Source organism: Rhinolophus sinicus, chromosome 18, assembly GCF_057876585.1.
Source record: "Rhinolophus sinicus isolate RSI-liver-muscle chromosome 18, RSI-T2T, whole genome shotgun sequence".
Taxonomy (NCBI): domain Eukaryota; kingdom Metazoa; phylum Chordata; class Mammalia; order Chiroptera; family Rhinolophidae; genus Rhinolophus; species Rhinolophus sinicus.
Genome location: NC_142518.1, coordinates 71,449,234 through 71,475,639, shown reverse-complemented (window position 1 = coordinate 71,475,639; position 26,406 = coordinate 71,449,234). Strand labels below are relative to the sequence as shown.

The 26,406-nt window shown below is 34.6% G+C and overlaps 1 protein-coding gene across 2 annotated transcripts in view; it reads right to left on the bottom strand.

Moving 5' to 3' along the window:
* Positions 1-26,406, bottom strand: part of NRK (Nik related kinase) — a 167,036-nt gene that overhangs the window by 6,660 nt on the left and 133,970 nt on the right. The window contains exons 18-27 of one of the 2 annotated variants that reach the window (XM_088794783.1): positions 25,417-25,781; positions 23,376-23,706; positions 20,079-20,265; positions 19,466-19,621; positions 17,361-17,504; positions 14,975-15,133; positions 6,081-6,179; positions 4,333-4,478; positions 3,894-4,043; positions 965-1,100 (exon numbers count right to left, since the gene is read on the bottom strand). In XM_088794783.1, coding sequence (XP_088650909.1) covers positions 965-1,100; positions 3,894-4,043; positions 4,333-4,478; positions 6,081-6,179; positions 14,975-15,133; positions 17,361-17,504; positions 19,466-19,621; positions 20,079-20,265; positions 23,376-23,706; positions 25,417-25,781 — 1,873 coding nt within the window. Of the gene's footprint in view, positions 1-964; positions 1,101-3,893; positions 4,044-4,332; positions 4,479-6,078; positions 6,180-14,974; positions 15,134-17,360; positions 17,505-19,465; positions 19,622-20,078; positions 20,266-23,375; positions 23,707-25,416; positions 25,782-26,406 lie in introns of both variants that reach the window. The other variant, XM_019713865.3, reaches the window with a different exon arrangement.

Sequence of the window (26,406 nt, the reverse complement as noted above, 5' to 3'; positions counted from 1 at the left end):
TTCTTTCAAACTGGACTTACAGCCACATGAGGATTATATTTAGCCACTTAATAAAGATTTCAGAAGCTTCTGGCTTCTCTATTGACAAACTACCTCTCTCTCTCTCTGCCTCCCTTCCTCCCTCCCTCTCTCCTTCCCTCCCTCCCTCCCTATCTTTCTCTCTCCCTCCCCTTTATTCTTTATTTGTTTCATTACACTCCTCCTCCTTTCAGGAACATTTATTCTCCATCAAACTATTCTAGTCTAATATTTTTATGGTTCATATGCATTTGGTTCTCTATCTAGAATAACTTCTGTAGTCACCAAGCCTCAGAGACATATAGAAGAATCTTAAGTTATTCAGATTTCCCAGATATGCAGTCCTGCATTGGTCAGGAAGAAAAAATATCCTGGCTGATGACCGGCCTGATGAAGATGAAAAGGCAGTTTTCTTCATGCTGCCATCTGGGTGCTACCTATTAGGCTTTCCGGCCAGTCATATTTATCTCTTTGTAAATGAAGGATGATGAAATCTTAGTGACAACCAATATGTCATATATTCAGTTTGTATTTAATTCTTCATAAGAATATTACTCATTAAACAGAACAGTATTGACTGCATGAAATAGAACCATTTTGCTTTGCTTTTATGACTATTTGTCAGTCTCCTAAGAAAAAGTTAAATCCCAAAATCAATGTGATGTGATGAAACATTTTCAATATCTGCAAGCAAAAAGAATTAAAATAAAATTGTACATTATTGTGGAAAGGAATTCCTTCCTATTTTAATTACATGATTATTGGAAATAAACAAGACAGCCAAAATCAGTCTCTTTGTTAAGTAGCCTGTGGATTTGTTAAGCTTATGACAAGGGAACAAGTATGCAGTATCCCAAATTAACCATATGCCTACAGAAAACGTAATACTTCAGGAAACAGAAGCTTCTACGAGATTATCTGAAAGAGGAAAAAATTTTATACATACCTACTGAAGATGGTATGTCTTTCCACACTTCAAGGATCTTCTTGAAGAGTTGTTCATTTGCTTCCATAGACAGGTCTTCAGCATTAAAGGTGAGCATCATGCCAATTCCCAAGGAATCAGGTAAAATGATGATATTCTGTGGTATAATGATTTCCAGGGGTTGGAATTACGTTTCATCAGGATTTATATGTCCAACATTTTATCACTACTAGTTTAATTGAATCAGATTGTTTGAGCAATAAAGACCAAAAAGGGGTTCAAAGTACAGGGAAGAAGAAAGAATTCTATCTCAATATTAAACAGCATGGTATCGAACCCTTAAAAAGAGCCTTACTTATGTCATAAATTCATCACTGTTTAATATTCTCCTTTATATTTAGGAGAAATCTTTGCTTGAAAATGCAGAGATATATTTTCAACACAGAGAAATTCATTAAAATTTCACAAAGTATTACGTAGAATGATAGAAGAAACATTACTTGTTTCAGAGATTGATTTCAGTACATTAATGAATACTTTAGTAATGAATGTGTGAATAAAGTAAAAAACACACAATCACTGGTTATCAGAAATAAAAAATTAACTTAAAAATAGATTGAGCTTGAAATTTTTACAAGGGGCCACTTTATAATCTTCACTGCTTGAAATATGTTACCCTCCCTTCAGAAAAAAAACATAGGATTTCTTATCCAATTTATGTAATCTTAAAACACCGTCAATATACAAATTTGGAGACATATTAGGTAACATAATATTAAATACTAAGAATTTCTAAATTTCATGATACATAAAACAATGTAACAAAATTTACTTAAACTACAGTTATCGCCATGTTAATAGTATTTCCCTGAGAAATGAACAATTATATTCCTCTATCATTTCTCCTAATTAGCAAGTTACGAGTAAAAAAAAGGTCAGAAACTATACTTGCCAAACCCAGAGTACTCAGGCTAAGTGCTTGAGGCCATGTCTCAGCAACAACAATCCTTAAAACTAAAATGGGGATCCAGAGGTGAAAAGCAATTTTTATGCGTTCCCTGGGCACTCGCATGAGCAACTGAATCAGAAAAGAGATAAAGGAAGAGAGAAAAAGAAATTGCAAGAAAGAAGGTTGTCCCCAAAAAAATCTATTTAGAATAAAGCTGGACTTCCGTAAATCCAGGCAGCCTGAGAGGTAATTCTCTTGCCTCTCAGATGGTTCCTGAAGTAATCAGATATTCTTTAACACATGTGGCTACTTTGTAGCATTACAGCTTTTGTAATCTAGCAGTCTTGAAAAAGTATTATTTTTAGTATATGTTGTTTCAGAAGACACTCTTCCCTTATATTAGAGTCCTTTCTCTTTTAATGGGTCAAGACACTAGGGTGTTTAGCTAAAAATACAATTTTTGAATATACTGAAGTTATCCTAATTAGGTCAGACAATTTAAAAAGAAAAAAACTCACCTTCTCTCCTTGCTTCCACAATAATTACCTGATTGCTTCAAAAGGAAATAATTCTCCTTGCTTAGTAATCAAGTGGAACACAGGATTTAATCTTGTTGAATTACTTTTGAAATAAGTGTAAACTTGGACCAGTGCTGCAATGGTCAATACTGCACTAGCTTCAAAATAAAGCTGTGTCACATAACATTCAAAAATAAGATGCAGGAAGCTATGAGACACTCCAACTGAAGAATACTATAATACTTACATTAAAATTAAACTGATTTCTAAGTGCCTTTGGCTTGGCTTGGTTCAGTATTTTCTACATTATGAATAGGGTGATCTCTATATAATCATAGGTGACAACTGAGTGATCAGTTAATTATATTAATTATATTGTTACTATGACCAAACATTTTTTTTAAATGTCTCCACTAATGATTTGACAATGGCTATATGTAATTGTCAGAGATGTATGAGCTAATCCTGCAAGTTATGCAAAATATCACATTAGTGATTTAAAAGTGCAAAAAGTTTTCTCTTGGACTTTTGTATAATGTTAAACTGCTAAAATTTTAGTTGTTGACAAACTGAGGAATTAAGAAAGGGTAAAACAGATTTGTTGTTTCAGCCCTTCCTTTTAAATATAATTTTCAACAGGAAAACATCATTGCCACCAATAAATCTGAGACACAGGCAGAATTATATTTTGTATGGTGTGTGGGGGATGGGTAGTATTACATTATGTTTCAGCTGTTTATAGAAATGATGCATACAGTATTTTTACAAATATCCATTTCTTAGATGTGTCATATTTTCATTATTTATAATTATTTAAGAGTTGAGATGCATTAGCTTTATAATATTGAATTCCTTGATCAGAAATTCTAAGTATAGTTGATATTGTAAGAGAACACTTTATGATCATTTTCTATATATCAAGTACTATAATATGGATAAAGAAGGGAGATACACATAAAAATGCTGCAATACTGGTGTATTTTTAAAGAATCTGCTAATAAATTATGGGGTGCAGGAGGATTAAACAAGGAATGCAAACTCATATGTCTATTAGTGGAGGTTATTATAAATACATAAAGGTGAATGGATAGAGGATGTATAGCATATCCTCCATCTAAAAGGAGGCAGGCACAAATCATTTCCAATTGATAACGACTAGGTGGTAATATGTGCCTGGTGCTGTCAGATCTTTTGGTTTATCAACCGAAGTCCAGATTGTTAAGTGTAAGCTCTATTCATTTAAAAACACACGAAAAGCACTGTGCCAGACAAACACTATTTATCTGTAGAACAGACTCAGCTGTCTGGACTATGAAGCCATTAGTGATTTTTGTTTATTCATTTTACTTTCTGGCACTCTAGACTTACCTTTTAGGTCTCAGTTCTAGTATAGATATTGATAATCATATTTTTAAATCTTTAAGAGTTTTGACAGTTGTTGAAAACTCAAATTGTGGTAAACAATAATTTCCAGGGATCTTACGTTATTTGGCAGGGTCACATCAGACATAACCTCAGATTCTGCATCAATGATGTGATATCCATCTGCTGAGCTGAAGAAAATCTTTAGTCTTTTTTCAGAACCAATAGCCAGGTCAACTGTCACTGGCTTATGACCAAGTGTTGGAAATACCTGTAAATATAAAACCAAATATGGCCAAAAGGCCAAAAATGACACTCTAAGGCAAAAATTCCCCTGCCCTTTTGTTTAACAGCTTTATAAAACCCAGATGATTTTTTAAAAATGACATCATGTATTTAGAGACTTATATATTACAACTATTATTAGGTCTGGTACTACAATAAGAACATACTTATATTCAGGTTCTCAATATTGACTTTCCCTTCAAAGCCCAAATCTCTAATAATCATAAGAGCCTTGTATGGCCCTGAACCCTGTTTGCTGTCTTTAAATTCCTTGCCTTGAGCTTCAGCAAATGAAGGAGCTCATCTGGTCTCTTAAAACGGTTCGCTGGATCAGCTGCCTGTATTTTTGCCAGTATTCGTATATAGGCTTCATAGGACATGTAGTCTCCTTCAGAGTCTGCTGATTGATCAATGCATACTTGGTGGGGAATGAAAAAGGCCAGACACGTTAACCTACCATAGACTGGATGTACTTTAGGCTCCTATGGTTCCTAGTCCAAGGAAACAAAAAGCCAAACAGGATTCACTGCCAAGTTCAGGTCACAGTAGAGGACTGGGCATCACACGATTCACCATACTGTAGCCATGAGGTGGGATTCAAGAACTGGAGTGAGGACTTGGACGAGGAACTGTGTATCAGGCTAGACAGAGTGTTGGTACTTATCTTCTTTGCTTTCCAGCTCCATACCAGGCAGCTCTGACCAATCAGCAGACACCCAAGAATAAACCCATATCCAAATACTGACAGCTGACCCAAGGCCCAATTTAGGGAGATCAGATCAGGGATGTGATTTATGTCAGGGAAGGCCCAGATTGTCTGTATAGTAGTCTGTGCTAGTTAGAAAATAACATATTTACTGTGCAAATAGACATTGAGGGGTAGCCATAAAAATTAGCTCATCTTTATTGTATACATATGATGTTTTGGCATACAATATACACCATGTGAACAGATCTTGACTTAAGACACAAAAGAATTTCATGAATACCTTGCTGAGGTCTATCATGATGTGTCCTTATCAGCACTTTGTAAAAACTTGTCCATGGACCAACTAGTTCAAAATCACCTGGGACATTTGCTAAAGATTCCCAGGCCACACTCCAGATGTATTAATTTGGCCTGGGGTTGGGTCTGAGATTTAAACATTCAACAAATGCTCCAGATGATTCTTATGCATGTCCCAGATTAAGACTCCATATAATGCTACCAGTTCATTAATCAGTCCTCCATACTATGGAATAAGTATAACATAATCTTATTTATGTGGAATTCCGAAGCATTATAAAATGATAATGCAGGTAAAAGGAGTCCCCAGTTTATGAGATGTGGTCTAAAAAACCATCAGCAACGTAACTGTTTAGGACGCTAAATTGTTACCTTAAGAGGCTGATCCATAGAAGTTCAGTTAAACCACAATAAAGATGGAAATAGTACTGGTAATCCAAATAAGCCTAACCACCATTCCTTGCAATAGTTCTAGAGAAAAATGTGTTTAGAGTTCCAGCTTGGAAGGAATATAAACCCACCTTTTCCTCCCCACCCCCAGCTATTGTAGCCCTAGTAATTAAAGGCTTTCTCTTCCTTCATTCTTCTACCATTGGGTTCCCCCCTCTACCATTGCCACACCTTTCCTTACCTTCCCTCTGCTCTCCACCCCCCACTAAGATTGAACGAGGACTTTCTCAACTTCAAGTCATTGGAGTGGCACCCAAGGCCTGTGTTGGGGCTCTAGAAGAGAAGGTCTTCATGTTGACTACAGGAATTGGGAGTGAGGAGCTGGTGGGGAGGTCCTCTAAGGGAAGGAAGGGGTCAGGGATTTCCCTCACATTCTCCCTTGCTGTGAAGCCTGTGAATTGTCTAAAAAAAGGGTTAAATGATAATTATTGAGATGGCATATTCAAATTACATTAACTGTAGAAGAATAGTATATATTTCTGCTATTATACACCAAAATATTTTTCGGTTTACAATTTCTCAAAATAAAAAAATGTATTATCAAAAGGAAAAGGAGATCACTTACTTTAATCGCAGTGCTTTCATCAAAGGACTTTGGTGCCCAAGCATAAAGGTGAATTGATGATTTCAAAGCAATTGCAATATATGTTGTTTCTTCATGTTGGACTACAATGATAAAATACAAAGAAGTAACAATGCCACAGAGTTAACAAGAACACTCAAGTATTTGTATTTGTCACTGAAGTCTAATAACCACAGTGTAAGAGCACAGATCACATACTTTTAGAAAAGTTATTTGGTTACAATTTGATGCCCCCCCCAAAAGGCAACAAAATTATTATACAGTTTAATGGAATGTAAGCATTAGCCTTAAAGAGCACTTTAAGTTGTACACTGCAAACTGTAGACCACTGCTCAAATAAATTAAAGAAGACCTAAATAAACTTAAAGACTTCTTTTCTTCATGGATGAGTAGATTTAGCATTATTAAAGGGCAATACTATCCAAAGTGATCTACATATTCAGTGCCATCTCTCTTAAAATTCCAGTGACCTTTAATGCAGAAATGCAAATGCTGATTCTACAATTCACATGGAATTTGAAGAGGCCCCACATGGGCACAACAATCTTGAAAAAGAAAAACAAAGTTGGAGGACTCACACTTCCCAATTTCAAAACTTACTGCAAGCTCCACTAATCAAAACAGTGTAGTACTGACATAAAGATAGGCATATAGATCAATGGAGTAGAGTTGGGACTTTATAAATAAACCCATACATCTATGGTCAATGATGTCAAGATCATTCAAGAGAGAAAAAAAATAGCCTTACCAAGTTTTTGTATCAGGGTAGTGTTGGCCTCATAAAATGAATTAGGAAACAGTGCCTCCTCTTTCATTTTTTGGAAGAGTTTTAAAAATGGTAGCAAGAGACAAAGATGGATATTTCATAATGATAAAGGGGACAAAACGTAGAAGACATAATACTTATCAATCTATATGCTTCCAGTCAGGGAGCACCAAAATATATAAAGCAACTACTAACAGAAGAAATGCTACTAAAGAAGGACTGAGTCAAAGAAGAAATAAAAATAGAGACGAAAAGACACATAGAACCAAATGAGAATGAAAATACAACATATCAAAAAATTTGGTATGCTGCAAAAGTGGTAATAAGAAGGAAGTTTATATCATTACAAGCCTATTTCAACAAACAAGAAAAATCCCTAATAAGCAACCTAACATGACATCTTAAAGAACTAGAAAAAGTAGAACAAACGAAGACCAAAGTCAGCAGAGGGAGAGAAACAATAAAAATTAGAGCAGAACTAAATGAAACAGAGAACTAAAAGGCAGTAGAAAAATTAATGCAACAAAGAGCTGGTTCTTTGAAAAGATTAATAAAGTTGACAACCCCTGGCTAGACTCACTAAACAAAAAAGAGAAAAGACACAAACAAACAAAATCTTGAAAGGAGAAGTTATGACAGATATCACAGAAATACAGGGGACCAATAAAGAATACTGTGAAAGACTATATACTACCAAATTCAATAACCTGGAAGAAATGGGTAAATTCTTAGAAATATATAACCTTCCTAGATTGAATCACCAAGAACTTGAAAACCAAAATAGACCAATTAACAGCAAGGAAACTGAAACAATCATCATATATAGATGATGTATTACAGAATTGTACACTTGAAACTTACGTAACAACAAATGGTACTCGGACAACTGAATATCCACATTAAAAAGGGGGAAAGTTGGACCCCTTATCTTACACCATACATAAAAATTAAGACAAAATGTAAGAGCTAAAATTATAAAATTCTCAGAAATAAATATAGGAATAAATCTTCATGGCAATGGATTCTTATATTTGACACCAAACGCATAAGCAAAAAAAAAGTATTAAATCATCTTTTAATACTTGGTAGAATTCACTCGTGAAGTCATCTGGTCCTGGACTTTTGCTTTTGGGGTGGTTTTTTTTGTTTGTTTGTTTGTTTTTTACACTTAAAATTTATCGGAGTGACAATGGTGAGTAAAGTTACATAAGTTACAAGTGTACAATTCTGTAATACATCATCTATATATGATGATTGTTTCAATTTCCTTGCTGTTAATTAGTCTATTTTGGTTTTCAAGTTCTTGGTGATTCAGTCTAGGAAGGTTATATATTTCTAAGAATTTACCCATTTCTTCCAGGTTATTGAATTTGGTAGTATATAGTCTTTCACAGTATTCTTTATTGATCCCCTGTATTTCTGTGATATCTGTCATAACTTCTCCTTTCAAGATTTTGTTTGTTTGTGTCTTTTCTCTTTTTTGTTTAGTGAGTCTAGCCAGGGGTTGTCAACTTTATTAATCTTTTCAAAGAACCAGCTCTTTGTTGCATTAATTTTTCTACTGCCTTTTAGTTCTCTGTTTCATTTAGTTCTGCTCTAATTTTTATTGTTTCTCTCCCTCTGCTGACTTTGGTCTTCGTTTGTTCTACTTTTTCTAGTTCTTTAAGATGTCATGTTAGGTTGCTTATTAGGGATTTTTCTTGTTTGTTGAAATAGGCTTGTAATGATATAAACTTCCTTCTTATTACCACTTTTGCAGCATACCAAATTTTTTGATATGTTGTATTTTCATTCTCATTTGATTCTATGTGTCTTTTCGTCTCTATTTTTATTTCTTCTTTGACTCAGTCCTTCTTTAGTAGCATTTCTTCTGTTAGTAGTTGCTTTATATATTTTGGTGCTCCCTGACTGGAAGCATATAGATTGATAAGTATTATGTCTTCTACGTTTTGTCCCCTTTATCATTATGAAATATCCATCTTTGTCTCTTGCTACCATTTTTAAAACTCTTCCAAAAAATGAAAGAGGAGGCACTGTTTCCTAATTCATTTTATGTGGCCAACACTACCCTGATACAAAAACTTGGTAAGGATAACACACACACACACACACACACTACAGACCAATATCTCTGAATAAAACAGATATGAAAATACTAAACAAAATACTAGCAAATCGAATACAACAATACATTAATAAGATTATACATCACGAGCAATTTGGGTTCCTTCTAGGGCTATAGGGTTTGTTCAACATATGGAAATTGAACAATGTGGTATATTACATAAACAAAATAAAGGATAAAAATTGTATAAATAGATGCAGAAAAAGCATTTGACAAGATACAAATTCCATTTATAATTAAAACACTTAATAAAATGGGCATAGAAGGAAAGTACCTAAACACAATATACCATATACAACAAACCCTCAGCTAATATTATACTTAATAGTGAAAAACTAAAAGCTTTTCTCTAAGATCAGAAACAAGACAGAAATGCCCTGTGTTACCACTGTTATTCAACGTAGTGTTGGAAGTCCTAGCCACAGCAATCAGGCAAGAGAAGGAAATGAAAGGCATCCCATTGGGAATGAAGAAGCCAAATTGTCACATTTTACAGACGACACGATTCTTTATACAGAAAATCCTAAAGACCCCACCAAATAACTATTAAAAACAATAAACAAATACAGTAAACTTGCAGGATACAAAATCAATTTACAAAAGTACATTGTGTTCCTATATACTAACAATGAAATTTCAGAAAAGAAATGAAAAAAAGCCCATTCCTTCTACAATTACAAAACTAAAATAAAATACTTAGGATAAACTTAACAAAGGATAAGTTTTCAGACCTACACACTGAAAACTATAAGACATTATTAAAAGACATTGAAGAAGACACAAAGAAATGGAAAGATAGTCTGTGTTCGTGTATTGGAAGAAACAATATAGTTAAAAATTGCAATATTATAGATGATGTATTACAGAATTGTACACCTGAAACCTATGTAACTTTACTAACAATTGTCACCCTAATAAACTGTAATTAAAAAAAAAACACTGGTAATATTATGCAAAGCCATATAGAGATTTAATGCAATCCCCAGAAAAATCTCAATGGCATTTTTTTAAAAAAGAAATAAAGCAAAAAATCATCAAATTTTTATGGAATCACAGAAGACCCCAAATAGTCAAAGCATTCCTGAGAAAAAAGAACAAGGGCAGAAGTATCACACTTCCTGACTTCAGAGTATACTACAAAGCAACAATAATCAAAACAGCATGGGACTGACAGAAAAACAGACATACAGACCAATGGAACAGAACTGAGCACTCAGAAATAAAACCAAATATCTATGAGCAAATAATTTTTTTAAAAATGGAGTTAAAAACATACAATGGAGAAAAGAAAGCCTCTTTAGTAAATGGTTCTGGGAAAATTGGAAAGCCACATGCAAAAGAATGAAAATAGACTGCTATCTGTCACCGTACACCAAAATTAACTCAAAATGGATCAAAGACCCAAATATAAGACAGGAAACAATAAATCACATAGACGAAAAGATAGGCACTAAACTTATGGACTTTGGTCTTAGAGAGTATTTTATGAATGTGACTCCAAAGGCAAGGGAAGTGAAAGCAAAAATAAAGGAATGGGACTATATCAAACTAAAAAGCTTCTGTACAGCAAAAGAAACCATCAACAAAACAAAGAGGCAACCAACCGAATGGGAGAAGACATTTGCAAACAATGTCTCTGATAAAGAGCTAATACCCAAAATATATTAAAAACTCATACAACTCAATAACGAAAAAAGCAAACAATCACATTAAAAAAAAAAGGGCAGAGGATCTGAACAGACAGCTCTCCCAAAAAGACATACAAATGGCCAACAAATATATGAAAAGATGCTCAATTTCACTAGCTGTTAGGGAAATCCAAATCAAAACCACAGTGAGATACTACCTCACATCTTTTAGAATGGCTATCATCAACAAGACAATTAATAACAAGTGGTGGAGAGGTTGTGGAGAAAAAGGAGCCCTCACAAACTTCTGGTGGGGATGTAATCTGGTACAGCCACTATGGAAAACAGTATGGAAGTTCTTCAAAAATTTAAGAATAGAGTTACTGTATGATCCAGCAATCCCTGTTTTGGATATCTATACAAAAAATCTGAAAACATTTATCCATAAAGATATATGTACCCTTATGTTCATTGTAGCATTATTCAAGACAGGGAAACAAAAGTGTCCTTTCATAGATGATTGGATAAGGAAGCTGTGGTACATATATACGATGGAATCTTACACAGCCATTACAAAAAATGAAATACTGCCATTTGTGACAACATGGATGGATCTTGAGATTATCATGCTAAGCGAAATAAGTCAGGCAGAAAAAGTAGAGAACCATATGATTTCACTCATATGTGGAATATGTAACGGAAAGCAACAAACGAACAAGATAAACAAATAAGCAAAAACTCATAGATAAAGGTGCCAGTTTAATGGTTACCATAGGGTTACCAAGAGGGAGGGGGAAGGTAAGAGAAGGTAAAGGGGGCCAAATATATGGTGATGGAAGGAGATTTGATTTGGGGTGGTGAACACACAATGCAATATATAAATAATGTATTATAGAATTGTACACTTGAAACCTATATAATTTTATTAACCAGTGTTGTCCGAATCAATTTAATTAATATTTAAGAAAAATAAAAAATGTAGATAAACCAGATTTTATCAAAATTGAAATGTCTGTGCATGAAAGGACACTGTCAGAAAAGTGAAAAGGCAACCTATGAAATGGGAGAAAATCTTTGCAAATCGTTTATCTGATACTGGTCTAGTATAAAACGATTGCTTTACGATTCAACAACAGGAAGACAAATAACCCAAGGAAGATACACAAATGGCCATTAAACACTGACAAAGATGTTCAATGACAGTAGCCATCAGGGAAATTCAAATTAAAACAATGAGATGCATGCAACATTTCACCCAGTTGAATGCTAGAATCAAAAGACAGACAATTGCAAGTGTTAACAAGGATGAAAAGAAAATGGAGCCTTCACACTTATGGCAATGTAAAATGGTGCAGACACTTTGAAAAACTGTCTGCAAGTACTATCCAAGAGAAAGAAATCTTTCATTCTCATGTATAAAGACATGTATGAAAATGTTCATACCATCATTATTCCTAACAGCTAATAAGTGGAATGAGTGTAAAAGTATAAATAAGAGATACATTAAAAAATGGATTAACCGAAGGTGATATATCTATAAAGTGCAATACTAGTCAACAACAAAAAGGAAGCACTGATACATGTTGCACAGGTTACAGAATGGATGAACCTTGAAAATATGTTAAGTGACAGAAGCCTGTCACAGAAGACCTCATAATGTAAGATTCCATTTAAATACATTGTCCAGAAGAGACAAATCTATAGCAAAAGGAAGTAGATCAGTGGTTACTGTGGACCCTGAGAAAGAAGATACCTACTGAGAAGTGTACCTGATGGCTAAGTGGGCTCGAATTTAAAAACAGAGCCTGGCAGCCATTTCTGAATAGGGGCCTCTCATACAAACCATACTTCAGGGAAAAGCCTGCAATCAACTGCCTGCCTCCCACAGTCAACTGCCTGTCTGCTCTGTGTTTCTGTTAGCTGAGCTAGCTCTTATAAAGGAGTTCCTGGAATTGTATTTCAACCAATAGGACTGAGGCTTTCCTCGTCCAATCCAAACTGTGCAGCTATATCCGCAACAGCATCTTCACCAACCCATCAGAATGGCCCCATTATGACTAACCAGGGCAATGACCTTCAGACCAATCAAACTATGAGGATTTGAAGTCCTCATTTGCATGAAGATGAACCAATCAGGGACCAGGGGTGGGGACTTCTGCCTACTATATAAGTCAGCTCCCCTCTGGCTCATACAGCACGCTTTCCTTTTCCATGGAAGAGTAAAGCCTGTGTTTCCGAACTGGATCTGAAACACCAAATACATCTCACTAGAGCAGAGTGGAACAGATCAGCACAAGGCAGAATGGAGTGCACCAGTCTGGAGAAGTGGAGCAGACCAGACAAGACCAAAGCAGAGCTGTCTAGCCTGAGAGGGGCCTCGCCACAAGGCCAACTCACAGCCATGCTGTTTCACAGCCTTGCTGCTTCATAATTGAGCTGTAATACTTTTGAACTGTTACACAGTTGCGCTGTATCACAACTGAGCTGTTTGCATTGAAAAAAGTGTCCTTCTTTACCACATCCCTATTGGGGATTCCTGTTGGCACTGGAATTGGCACCAACGACCATCAGTTGACATTACCTAGGATTGTGAGGGGAATAATGTGAATGTAAGAGGCATTGAATGTGGAGTGACTGCTAATGGTGGTGGGGAAGATGAAAATTAAATCATGGTGATGGTTGCACAACTCTATAACCATAACCATTTAATTATATACTTTTAAATGGGTACATTTTTATGGTATGCAAATTATTTCAATACAGCTTTTATTTAGAGAAAAATGCATAAAATAGTATATGGTTTTCTTTCTAGCTAGACCTTTCGTCTCTTATGGGATATATTGTCCTACCTTCTAGATTTATACTTTGTACTAAAACCTCTCTTACTTCACAGGGACATTGCCTCTGTCCTCTCTAGCCAGACTTATCTGAAACCAATATGTAAGGTCTCTCTTTCTCTTCTAGTTTACACTTTGTTTCCTTTGCACTGTTCCCAGATGTTCAAGGAAGCATGATTAACTTGAAACCTATATAATTTTACTAACCATTGTCACCCCAATAAATTTCATAAAAAATAAATAAAATAAAACCCCAATAAGCAAAGTAATTCTACTGTTCCAGCTGTCAGTAGGACAAATGTTTTTCTTCATTATGAGAACTGGGATGGGTTGGAATGAGATCAGCTAGGAACACTAGACTTAGCTAGTCCTAGTTCTTCCATCTACCAAGAGCACAGATTTGCAAGATGGTTATCTTTGTAAACTCTCTCTTATTGAACTAAAAAATTTGCAAGTTGGTAGGAAACAATTCTGCTATATGAATTCCTGGGTTAACATCTGGGGATATCATTCACTTCTGGCTACTACATTTACATAATATGACTTGAAGGAAAGTGGTGATACATAAAACTAGAAGAAAGTAGTATATTTAATGTCTAATTTGGGTGTTCATTTCTCTCTTCAATGGTGTATGTGACATATGTACACACATATGGAAACCTATCCTGGGAAAGCCTCTTTATATGCAGAACAGACATTGTCAGTCAGAATAGAAATAGACTGATGCAACTCATATTATGCAATTCTAGCTATCTCTTACCTGTATCATTAGTTCTGTCTCATGGGGCAACTAGTGAAGAAGAAGAAAATGAAGGCTGAGAGTAGGGGGATTTGCTTCAGAAACAGAACAGAATGGGATAACATTATTTCCTAGTTGTTGACAGATGAGAGCAAGATTCTGAAACTCTGGAGTCATTACTCCATTTCACAGTGGATGGTTGTGAGGAGACAAGGGATATGAAAACACTCTAATAAGACAGGAAATATTTAGCAGTTATATTCATGAATCTGGACAGTGGGAGTGAGAGCCAGCAGATCATAGAAGAATTTTCCTTTTGATTCATCGTAAAGTTTCCTGGTCAGTATTAAGAGGGGTTTTGCAATTAAAAATAAAAGGAATTATTATGTGATTTTATTTATTGCTGTTTCAAAGAAAGGTGTCATACGAATCACCATTCAGGTTACTGAAGATACATCAAGGATATTTATATAGTTGAAGTTAATAAAGAGACAGGAAAATAATATCAGTTCATCTGGACTAATTAGAGTGACTGGGGAGAAAAGAAAGGAGAGAAAGTAAACCAAATTTAACTTCAATAGCTATTCAAATCAATCAATATTTTCTCAATAACAGCCATAACTGTGGCATAAAAGACCTGGAAGATGTCTCAATGAAATTCACTCATTTTTGTATATGAAGTTACAATTTTTTTTTCTCTACTTTCCTTTCACAACAATGTACTTCACCAAATGAAGGGAAGCAAAATTTGTCTACCTATGTTCAATATGAAATGGGACTTACGAACACTGAAGTGTTCACAGCCTGTCAACTTATCAATAGCTTTGCAGGCTTCCTCTGTCTTTAGCATTTCCTCTTGTCTTCTTTTACTTTCTGGATCATCATTCAAAATCTTGTTCCTCAGCCAGGTCAAATGATATACCCGAAGTCTGTTCTTACGTCCTGACAGATAAGAAAAGATAGTGTTTCAATTCAGTCTAGTTTGCATATATTAGAAGAATAAAAAAGTAAAGGTATTTTGCCTTTTAAACCAAATTTTTTCGCTAAAGTTAAAAGCACTTAAACACACACACACACACACACACACATGCACACACACACACACTGCATTAGAGTCATCCCTTCAGAGTTTGGACATTGAGAGCAAAGTTTCTTACAAAAGGTAGTCGAAGTGTCTCCCAGCTACCTATGTGCCTGTCTGAAGTGAATGTAAAATACTTCTTTTGGAGAACTTAAGCCTGCCACTGTGCAGACAACAGAATTACCATTCATTCATTTGTACCTTGGCTTTTATATAAGTCATGGCCCTTCTAGGATTCAAAGACCCAGAAGCTGTCCCTGGTAGTGTGTATGTATGAGAGAGATGTCTAATGTATTGATTGCTAGGCATTCAGGGACAGTGGGATGGATCGCTTTGTGCTCTTTCATTTCAGCATACTTACAAAATAATTGAATGGTTTCACAGTTACTTTTTCTCAACCCAATTTATCTTTAATGTTAAATTTCTAATTGTACCGTGTTTCCCCGAAAGTAAGACCTAACCAGAAACTAAGCCCGAGCATGATTTTTCAGGATGACCTCCCCAGAACATAAGCCCTAATGTGTCTTTTGGAGCAAAGATTAATATAAGACTTTGTCTTATTTTCAGGTAAACACGGTAAATCCCATTAAATACTTACAATTCCTTCAGAAAAAAAAACCACAGGCAATTAAAATTACCCATTTCTTTTTCTCTATAGTAAATTTATATTAATTTTTAAGGTTCACGACTACAATATTTCTAGGCCCAATAAAAGAATTCTTACTTATGCGAGAATGTGAAATACAATTTTACATGACATGTTTTGAAACAGTGTTAGAATTCAGACATCAATGTCTGTTGCCATTCTAAAATGGTAAAATAAGTTTGTGCTCTAAATTAGGCATATTTCAACACTCATGTTCTCAGCATGATTTGATGAAAACAATAATCCACATTTGAGAGAAACTTAAGCATTAAAAAGGGCACATTTGTGTTAGAGAAAGCACACCAATAGAGGATTTTCTCCTCTAACCAAAACTTAGTTAAAGCAAAGTTAATCATATTTAGAAATACACATAATCATTAATTAATGTGCAATATGGCTATTAGGTATGGACAGGAAGTATGCAAACATATATAGATGACTGTGAGTAGCATCATTTTATTCTACAGTCAAACCGGTTTTTTTTACTTTCCCATACTTTCATTAGTCATCTTTTAACTATAGTCAGCTTTAATGCTAGCGTTTTCCTGATACCAAGTACTGTTTAGTAATCACAGTCATTGCTAACATCCATTTACTTGCTCTCTTATCTTCAAACGTTCACGCTCTGACTGACCAAAGCTGAGAAATTCAACTACTACCGTGTTTCCCCGAAAATAAGACCGGGTCATACACCGTATTTCCCCAAAAATAAGACTGGGTCTTATATTAATTTTAGCTCCAACAGATGCATTAGGGTATATTCTCAGGGCATGTCTTATTTTTTCATGTACAACAATTTACATTTATTCAAATAGTCATGTCATCTTCTTCTGGAATATCGTCATAACGTACTAAATGCGTCCATCTGGCTGACAATCTTAACCGGGGCTTATTTTCAGGGTAGGTCTTATTTTCGGGGAAACGGTATGTGGGAAGAGTAGAAAGGCCTTAGGGGAATCCGTTCTTGCTACTAACCCTATCACTAGGCCCTTATGATAAAGTTGTGTCAGGGACAGACAGTATCAATTTTATCCAATTATTGTTCACTCCGTTCTTTGTTATGTTGGCTATATCATAAAAAAAAAGGTGCATGGTGGATGTTAATGTGGTCTTGTGTATAGGTAGGTGAAATTGTAAGTTATGAAGTAGTAGGTAGCTATTCAAAAAAGACTTGAAAGAATGCAGATGGCATGTTTTTTTTTCTTATCACAGATCTAGGTTAGGTACATTACAATAAAATATCCAGATACCAAAGGAGAGTTAGAAGTTACTTGAAGTTGTAAATAGGTAAGAAAATACAAGTTGGAAAGCCTGGTGTCCCAATTAAATGTTTTATTTAAAGTGCTTTCCTATGAACACTTTCACCTGAGAAAGTCCTTAGCCCAGTTTGCAACCTAATTAATCTATATAATTACTCAGCTAATTTTAGTTTTTAAACAAACCGGAGATGGTAATCAGCAAATTGAGTGGCTCTACAACTTGAATCTGACGGAATGGTCTTCTTTTTATAAGTTTAGTAATATCTGCCTTTCCGCTTCTGTCCATCAGATACAGATTAGATCGGGTTCCCAACAGCAAATTCACTCCTGTTCATATATAAAAAGAAAAGTGCTATATTAACTCAGATTACATTTTTATAATTGAATTTATGTTAGTATTGTTAGTATTTCTGCTATGCTAATATTCTGATTTATGTAAAGGTGACTTAACATTTCAGTCTAATGTTAACCTCATTCTGTATAACAATGGAATCTCTACCAACAGAACAAAATTTCATTGAAATACATAAAAATATAGGCGATAAACTCTTGGCAATATTCTACTGGCTAGTGTCTAGTGTGCCATTTCACAAATAGAACTTTATGCATATATCAGCACCCTTTAGTAGTATCCCAAACTTTATAAAAATGAATCAACTTTTTTGAAAATTACCATTAAACACTGAGGATGTCTAGCATATGCAAAGACTTTGATTCAGTTGATTTCTCATTCCTAAGTATAACTAAGGACTTTAATGCTTTAAAAAAATTATATGTAAACTGATTTTAAATTGAGTGATTCTGTGTTCATGAATACATTTAAAAACTTATATTGCTAAATGCCTATGAAATTAATTCCTATTTTTATGTATTTAAATTCCTACACTCTATTATTTCTCTGCTGGCCCTATTCACTCAAATATAAGTACTGTTTTAAAAGACCAGAAAGACAGGACTGAAATAGAAGATCAAAGTAAAGTCAGAATATACTTTAAACCACTGTAGGAGTTTCCCCCCATATCCTAAGACACAGGAGAAAATCAGCAAAGTCATGTAAGAGAGCATACTTCAGTGTCTTCCTTCTACTTGGAGAATGCAGAGGGTGCCAAAAAAATGTATACACACTTTAAGAAAGGAAAAAACTTTATTAAAATTGTAATACTCAATATATACCAATAACAAAAGACGAATACAAGTCATGTGTATACATTTTTTTTGGCACCCCAGTATTTGTGCTTTAAGGTTATAAGGAGTAAAGACAAGGGTCTCTGCCTTCATTTTCCCACTCTGTGCTTTACCAGTTCTCTAAGTAACAGCCAATGACAGGTTTATGAACTGTGTATTCCTCCCACAGGGGAAGCAGAGAGGGAGAAGGAAGTGCAGTAAATTTTGACTATAATCTTTTATTTTTCAAAAGAAATTTTCACAAGTTATAAAATGAGTTATTGGACATAAACTGGGTAGTTGCCTGACTTAAATGATAATGAAGTAAACTTGGCTTTCTTGTGATCTGACACATTACTTTAGCAGAACCTTGAGGATGACGTGTTTTTTCCTAAATTGTTCAATCCATATAACTATAATGTCTGCTACACTGCTCTATTTTTAATTTGAATTCTATCCCTTGTTCAATCATACATTAAGTAAAATCTATGAAATTGCAAGTTGGAGGTTGGCATTTACTTTGGATTACTCTCCTTGTGTTCATTTATTGTTTCATTTATGACACAGACTGGCTTGAGGTAAAAGATTGTCTCAGCACTGCCAATGTTATTATAATTCTTCTGGAACAAAGGATTGAAAATGTCTATCAGAGTTAAGAGATTATAGAAGGAACTTCCTCTGCAAATCCTCAAGATTATTTTAAAATAAGAACCTGCAGAAATCTTTCTTATAATATCTCATTAGGTATTACATGCTGCACACTCCCTTAAATTAAAAAACACTAAGCTCAAATTTTCAAAAATCATAACCTAGTCCAATTTTATATGTTAGCCCAGTTTAATCAGGTTAAAAATAAAAATAGAATAAAAAGGGGGGAGGGAGCATCAATTTAAACATCAAACCGCATTCAGTCAAAATAAATCAGCAAAAAAAGAGCAAATTAACCACTATAAATACCTATAAACACAAACACACACACACACACACACACACACACACACACACACACTTTCTTTTTGGTAATAACGAACAAATGTTTTACACCTTTGATTTTGCACAACATTGCTACATAGATAAAATATATTCTTTAAAAGAATGACTCAGTTGTATAAAACCAAACTCACCCCACAAAGAACCACAGCATATCTCAGAAGTGAATTCCTTTTCATACATGTGGATTAGTGGTTTTTTACATTCAGGAGAGACATACAGTGGGTTAACATTCACTTCAGAGGGTTTCTTAGGTGATTTCTCAGTTACTTCCACTAATCCAGCATATACTGTGAAGAAGTAAGGGAAATATATTTAGAGCAATTACTAGTGTATACACTGTATGTGTTGAGTGTTTTCACAAATGAGACACAGCCTAGAAAAGTTTCTTTGCCTTCATAGTACTTTAATTTTTTACTGGAGGTATCATTTGTGTAACTCCTAAACCAACAGATAACGTAAGTTATGATAGTTAAAATATTTCAGAATATGAATGTATCTCAAGTTACTATGATTAGATTGCAAAAACCACCCAGATCAGGGACTCAATTTCTCAACTGTAGTTCAAAAATATAGGCGCCATAAAGACTCAGTAAAGAGTAGATTTTTAAAGCACATATCCATCTGGATTTATGGCAACTAAGTATCAGAATGATTTGATTTTTTTTCAGATTATGAACCAGTGGTCAAACACTGTATTTAACATGTGAACAAACTGCATTTGGAGGCAATATTAAACACACTTACAGGTGGCACTAGCAAAGTCAGCATTTGCAGCCCTCCCAGAAACGTTGGAAGGAGATGAGTGGCTGGCAGAAGAACCCGATTCTGTTGATGCTTCCGATATGTCTATACTGCCATTCTCACCATCAGGGGCTGCACCCGCAGCACCTGAGGCAATGACATTTGAGGCCTCACTTCTACCAAGTGACTCCTAAAAATGGAAAATTGATTTTGACTTTATTAGGAGACTAACAGTGAGAGAAATATAACATGCTTAGGGGCCATTTGAAAAAAAGAATGAGTTTTACTAACAATTGTCACCCCAATAAGCTTTAATTAAAAAAAGAGAAAAACAGAATGCAAAATTTGCAATCTCTATAATTCTGCACCCTTATAAAATCCACATTTACCAGATAAACAACAATGTTATCAGAAGAGAGAGAAATAATCCATATTGAGACAATTGATGTCAGAGTAGAAATTCAAGGAGCTTAAAGTCCCTAGCTGTACAATTTGGGGACCTAACATTTGTGGAATTTTTACTTTATACCACGTGTCCTGCTGGGCATCTTATTTACAAATCGTTATCAATCCTTACAACAACCCAAAAAGTAAGTATAATTATTTCTATTTTATTTATAAAGAAACTAAAGCTTAGCAAAGTTGAATGTATTCAAGGTCATAGAGATAAGTAAGGGAGCCAGAGATTGAAACCAAAGTCTGATTCCAACCTTACATTCAGCTATGCTATGCCTGACAACCATTTGAAAATATTAAAAGCACCAGTTTTGGGGTATCAGTTCCAGTTTGTGAAATGGCAAAACTACTGATGGAAAATCAACCAACACAAACTCAAGAGTGTGAACATGCTTCACTAAAAATGTAGCTGGCTTCCATTAACTTACAGGGAAGAAATTCAAGGATAAAAGCCACAAAATGTGACAGATTTTGTGGCAGAAACTCATAGACACAGATAATAGTTTAGTGGTTGCCAGAGGGTAAGGGGGGTGGGGGGTGGGGGGTGGGAGATGAGGGTAAGGGAGATCGAATATATGGTGATGGAAGGAGAACTGACTCTGGGTGATGAACACACAATGGGATTTATAGATGATGTAATACAGAATTGTACACCTGAAATTTATGTAATTTTACTAACAATTGTCACCCCAATAAATTTAATAAAAAAAAATGTGACAGATTTTACGTGGAATGCTATATCCTGTGGAAAAACATACCAACTGTTTTTGGTAAGCCTGTCTGTTCATAAGCAATTTGTGTGTGTGTGTGTGTGTGTGTGTGTGTGTGTGTGTTTCTAAACAGGGATACTTGGCTTTGAGAGAGTTGTGCTGCCCTTTCAAGATTTGTTTTTATGACTTTCCAACCACCAAAGTGCTATGTGGCAACACATCCTTTTTAAATTAAAAAGAAAGATCCAATCACTATGTAAATGTCAAAAACATTCCTTAAGGTAACTGGAGGTACACAGGTGTGCTGTGAAAACTGTGTTGGGACATCCTGTTTTAATGTCTTTAATTTAGATAGGTAGGTAGGTAGGTAGGTAGATAGATAATAGATGATAGAAGATGATGGATGGATGGATGGATGGATGGATGGATGGATGGATGGATAGAAAGATAGATGATAGATAGATAGATAGATAGATAGATAGATAGATAGATAGATAGATAGATAGATAGATAGATAGATATAGACAGACAGAGACAGACATACATTCCCACTGATACTGCTTTCCCATTGGAATCCATCTAGGGAATTTCCTTCCTACCTTTTTTCTTTGTTTTCTCCCTTCATTGATTTCTTCCATAATTATTATGTGCTTATCATAGACCAAACCCTAGGTTGGACCCTGAGATTGGATGAGTTGGTAAGGAAAAGTAATCAAGGATAGATTAAACAGTATTTCTGCATTTTAAAAGTTCACAATCTACTATGACAGAAAAGCAAGTAAACAACCAAACTACAATGTCATAAGCACTAAAATGAAACTATGGGCAACATTCTTGCAAGCACAGTGGAAGGGGTATATAATTCTACCTTGGGAAGTCAAATATATAAATTAGATCATGAAGGATGACTAGTTCACTAAGCAGAGAAGAGGAGAGAGGGCAGCCTTATAGACAAAGTAAACAGCTCACACAAGGGCACTAATTCATGAAAGAGAATGGTATCTTCTAAGTCAGTTTGTGTGATAGGATGCTAGGCTTGGAAAGTAGATTGGCATGATGTTTCCTCTGTCTGGAATCTTACCTGTGTTTGCAGATATCCAAGTACTCCTCACTTATAAAGAATTAATGCTCCAGAAAATCTTCTCTGTGATAATTCCTATTGATCTAGCATCTGTGAAGCTACTTGAGTATTTTTAGACCTATTTATAAAGCTAGTAAACCTTTCGTAAATGACAAAATCATTATCTAAACATGGTTTGTTACTTAGGTTTTATTGTATGTGTTAATAGTACCTTAAAAATTAAAATGGAATCTAGCAATTTCATTCTAGCAATTATACATCTAGACAGTCCATTCCTAGATATAGTCGTATAGCCCAAATAATTGAAAACAGTAACTTGAACAATAGATACTTGTTCATGAATGTTCACAGCAGCATTATCCATGATAGCAAAAAGGTGAAAACAAGTAAAGTGTCCATGATCACATGAATGGATAAACAAAATGTGATGTATTCACATAACAGAATGTTATTCAGCCTTAAAATGAAAGAAAATTCTGACACATACTACAACATGGATCAACCTTGAAAATATTACGCTAAGCTAAATAAGCCAGACAGAAAAGGAAAAATACTGTATGATTCTGCTTATACAAGGTACCTAGACAAAAAGTAAAATAGAGGTTACTAAATATTGGGGAGAGAGATAATAGAGAGTTAACTGTTTAATTGTTCGGGATGATAAAAATTTCTAAACATGAATAGTAGTAATAGTTGTACAACATTGTAAATGTATTTAATTTCACTGAATTGTACACTTAAACTAGAAAATCTTATGTAATGTATATTTTACCACAATAAAAATGTCCTAGGAAAAAGGTGTGTGTTAAGAGACACTATCTCAAACATGTGATCTGAGTAATAAAGGAAAACAAAGAAGATAGTTTTGTTCCTCAAAGTACAATAGGAACCATCCAAATGAGAAGATGTAAAGATCTATCTACAGCTATAATTCAAAATATTTAAGACTTTGGGATAAAAGTTTAAAACGTGGAATGGCTGGAAATGTGACATACCACATGAAGAAATATATTCACAATGAGAGGAACCAATTCTTTTCAAATGGTGCATTACCTCTTGTTCATGTTCGAAGTCCTCAGATGCTGGTCTCTCCAATTCTGGACCATCTCTCTCTGAGCAATTATCTCCTTCATTGAGTTCAAGGGCATCACTCTCTTCATTGATTTCACTGACTCCTCTACCCCCATCATCCTTTTTGCCTCTTCTTCTGCTTCCTATATTGACTCTAGGTCCTTCTTGGTCTCCAACAGTTGCATTGCCACCACTGGGTGCGCATCCTCCATGGCTTCTACTGGCTCTCTGGCTTCCATAGCTGCTGCAGGTTCCTTCTCCTCCATCACTCTCATCTCTACCATTTTTCTTCCAGCTCCCACCTCTACCATAGCTTGGCCAGACAACAAGATTCAGTTAATGACTGGGTGAAAGCCATTCAATAAAAAACACATTTGAAAGTCATCAAATTAAACAGAATTACGATGTGTCTTATACACATGTACCATCTCTAAAACATTTTTGCTCTATGTGAACACTACTTGTAGGATAAAGACGAGAAAAATGCCCCTATGTCCTTTCAACGTTATATATTGAGTTAACACCATATCCATCGTCAATCTCCTGGCCACATTTGGATGGGAGATGGGAATGAACGTGAAGCCTTTATTAGGAACACAGATTGGTAGCAAGAATATGCATTTTTTTCTTAAATAATAGACTATTTCATGCATTAGCAACTTCATAGCCACACGAATGATTAAGCCCATGTTCTTGGCTCAACCACAACATATTTGAATAATTTTTCTTGTAATATATCTAATTTATGCTAATGTTAACATGTGCTTTGATTTTTAGCACGTGTATTGACTGCTTTGCTACAGAATCCCATTGATTGTTCTACTACCACCACGAAGTTCAATAATATAGATCTCATTAAGCTAAGATAGTAATTTAATTAGTTCCTAAGAACACCAAGCTTAAAAAAATTTCTCAGTGATGTTTTACATAACAGACATCATAAACATGTACCTATTATAATTCTAAAACAGAATTTATTTGGCAATGGAATTCCCGGTAGATTTTTTAGTTTGCAAAAAACTAAAAAAAATGTTGAATGATCTATATTCTGTTCTGTCACGTACATCCCCCCAATAACATTTAAAAACAATATATAGATTTCAAAATTATAGAGCAAACAATTTTCCCACTGTTAATTATTTTTCTAAAACTGGAAAATATATTATGTAACTAATCTTCTTTAAGAGCAGTTTAAATACAAACCATGAGCATACGTAAATAAGAACACACTGGCTGTTTAGATTCGGTGCAAGGGTCTCTCTCTCTCTCTCTCTCTCTCTCTCTCTCTCTCTCTCTATATATATATATATATATATATATATATATATGTATACATATATGTATATACATATATATACATATATACATATATACATATATATATATATATATATATATATATATATATATATATATATATATTATACAGCAGACAACTGTTGGTGTGTTAAAAACACTACTTCACTAAATATTATCACTTTGGGCAGCTACTCTATAAGAAGCTAAAGTTGAATGAGTACTGAATTTCGTTACAGCATTTTTCAGAATTCCAAAAATAATGCCATGTTTGTAAGTTGCAGCTTAAAAAATATCAAGTGAAAGTCAAGTTAGCGATCATTTTCTTTTTCAGCAAATTTAGAGATTCTGTTCACAAATACTAGGGCTTCCTCTTACCGTTATTAAGAAGCACACTACTAAATTTGTCACCCTATTTCTCATAGTCATTGCAGTTTTACAGGGTAGGCTGATTCAGCAGCATTGATTCTAACAGCAGCACCCAGACAATTCCAGTTCTAAAGAGCCTTACAAATATTTGAATGATAATAAACTACTATATACAAAAATGCAAAATTAAGTGTTTTGCATTAAAAAATTAAAATGTATTATTGAAACTTAACCATTTACCACTATGCAAGTGCAATTCATTCACCCTCTTAGTAATACATTTTGAAAGTAAATCACAGATGCATATAGTGCTGAAATTATAAAACATGGATAGTGCAAGTAATGGATAAAAACCAACCTTGGCCAACTAGTAGCATCATCATGATTATTGTCTTTGTCATCAACAGCCTCATCATTGCCATCGTCACTAGGGTCTTCATAAACATCATTAGCCTGACCAACTTGTATATCCAAGGCATCACTGCCATTGTCATGGCCATAGCTATCTTCATACACATCATCAGAATCATCATCATCACCATCAGTATCAACACCAGCATCATAGACTTTAACATAATCACCATTTTCTTCAGGGGGCTGAATGACTGGTGCGGGAGTTAACCAATCATTCCGGAAGATTTCAGAGAGCGCATTATAGCCTTCCCATTCATTTGTCAAGTAAACTGGGGGTGATATTTTTCCTACTTTAAATCCATCTGGAACCTGTGTACAGAAGAAAGGTTAATGTAGTCTCTAGTCAGCTTCCATTTTCTTCAGATTGGAAAGTTTCCAAGCTGACAATATTTTAAAATATATTTTCAATTGAAATGAAGATAGTAACTCAGCAAATAAAGCCAACATTTTCGTGAAGCTGAAATGCCAAAATCCAAACAGCAGGCTGTGATCATTAATGACTTTTCTGGATCACATAGAGAAAAATTTACCCACTTTGTTTTTTATTACCCCCACTTGTCTTCTGAGGAATAGACATTTGGTTTTGGTGCTGGAGAGCAGAACAGATAATTTGATGCTCTATAGAAGATACAGTCACTTTTTCCTTTTGTTTTATCCTCTGATATTGGGATTAACATATAGCTCTTAAAATTGATATATTAATTTCCCAGCTCTAGTTTTATGCAATATAGGTTGTCTTAAAGTAACTCAAACACTTATAAGAAGCATATTAATATAAATCCATCTTTAAGTATGTTATGTGTCATATAAGCAACCTTGGGGAAATCTGAAAATGATGTGTGTGGTAAGGTAGGAGTAATTAACAAAAGCAAAATGGAATAATCAAAAAAACACTGCAAAAAGAACTGGAAGACTTTTTATTTATGCAATCAGA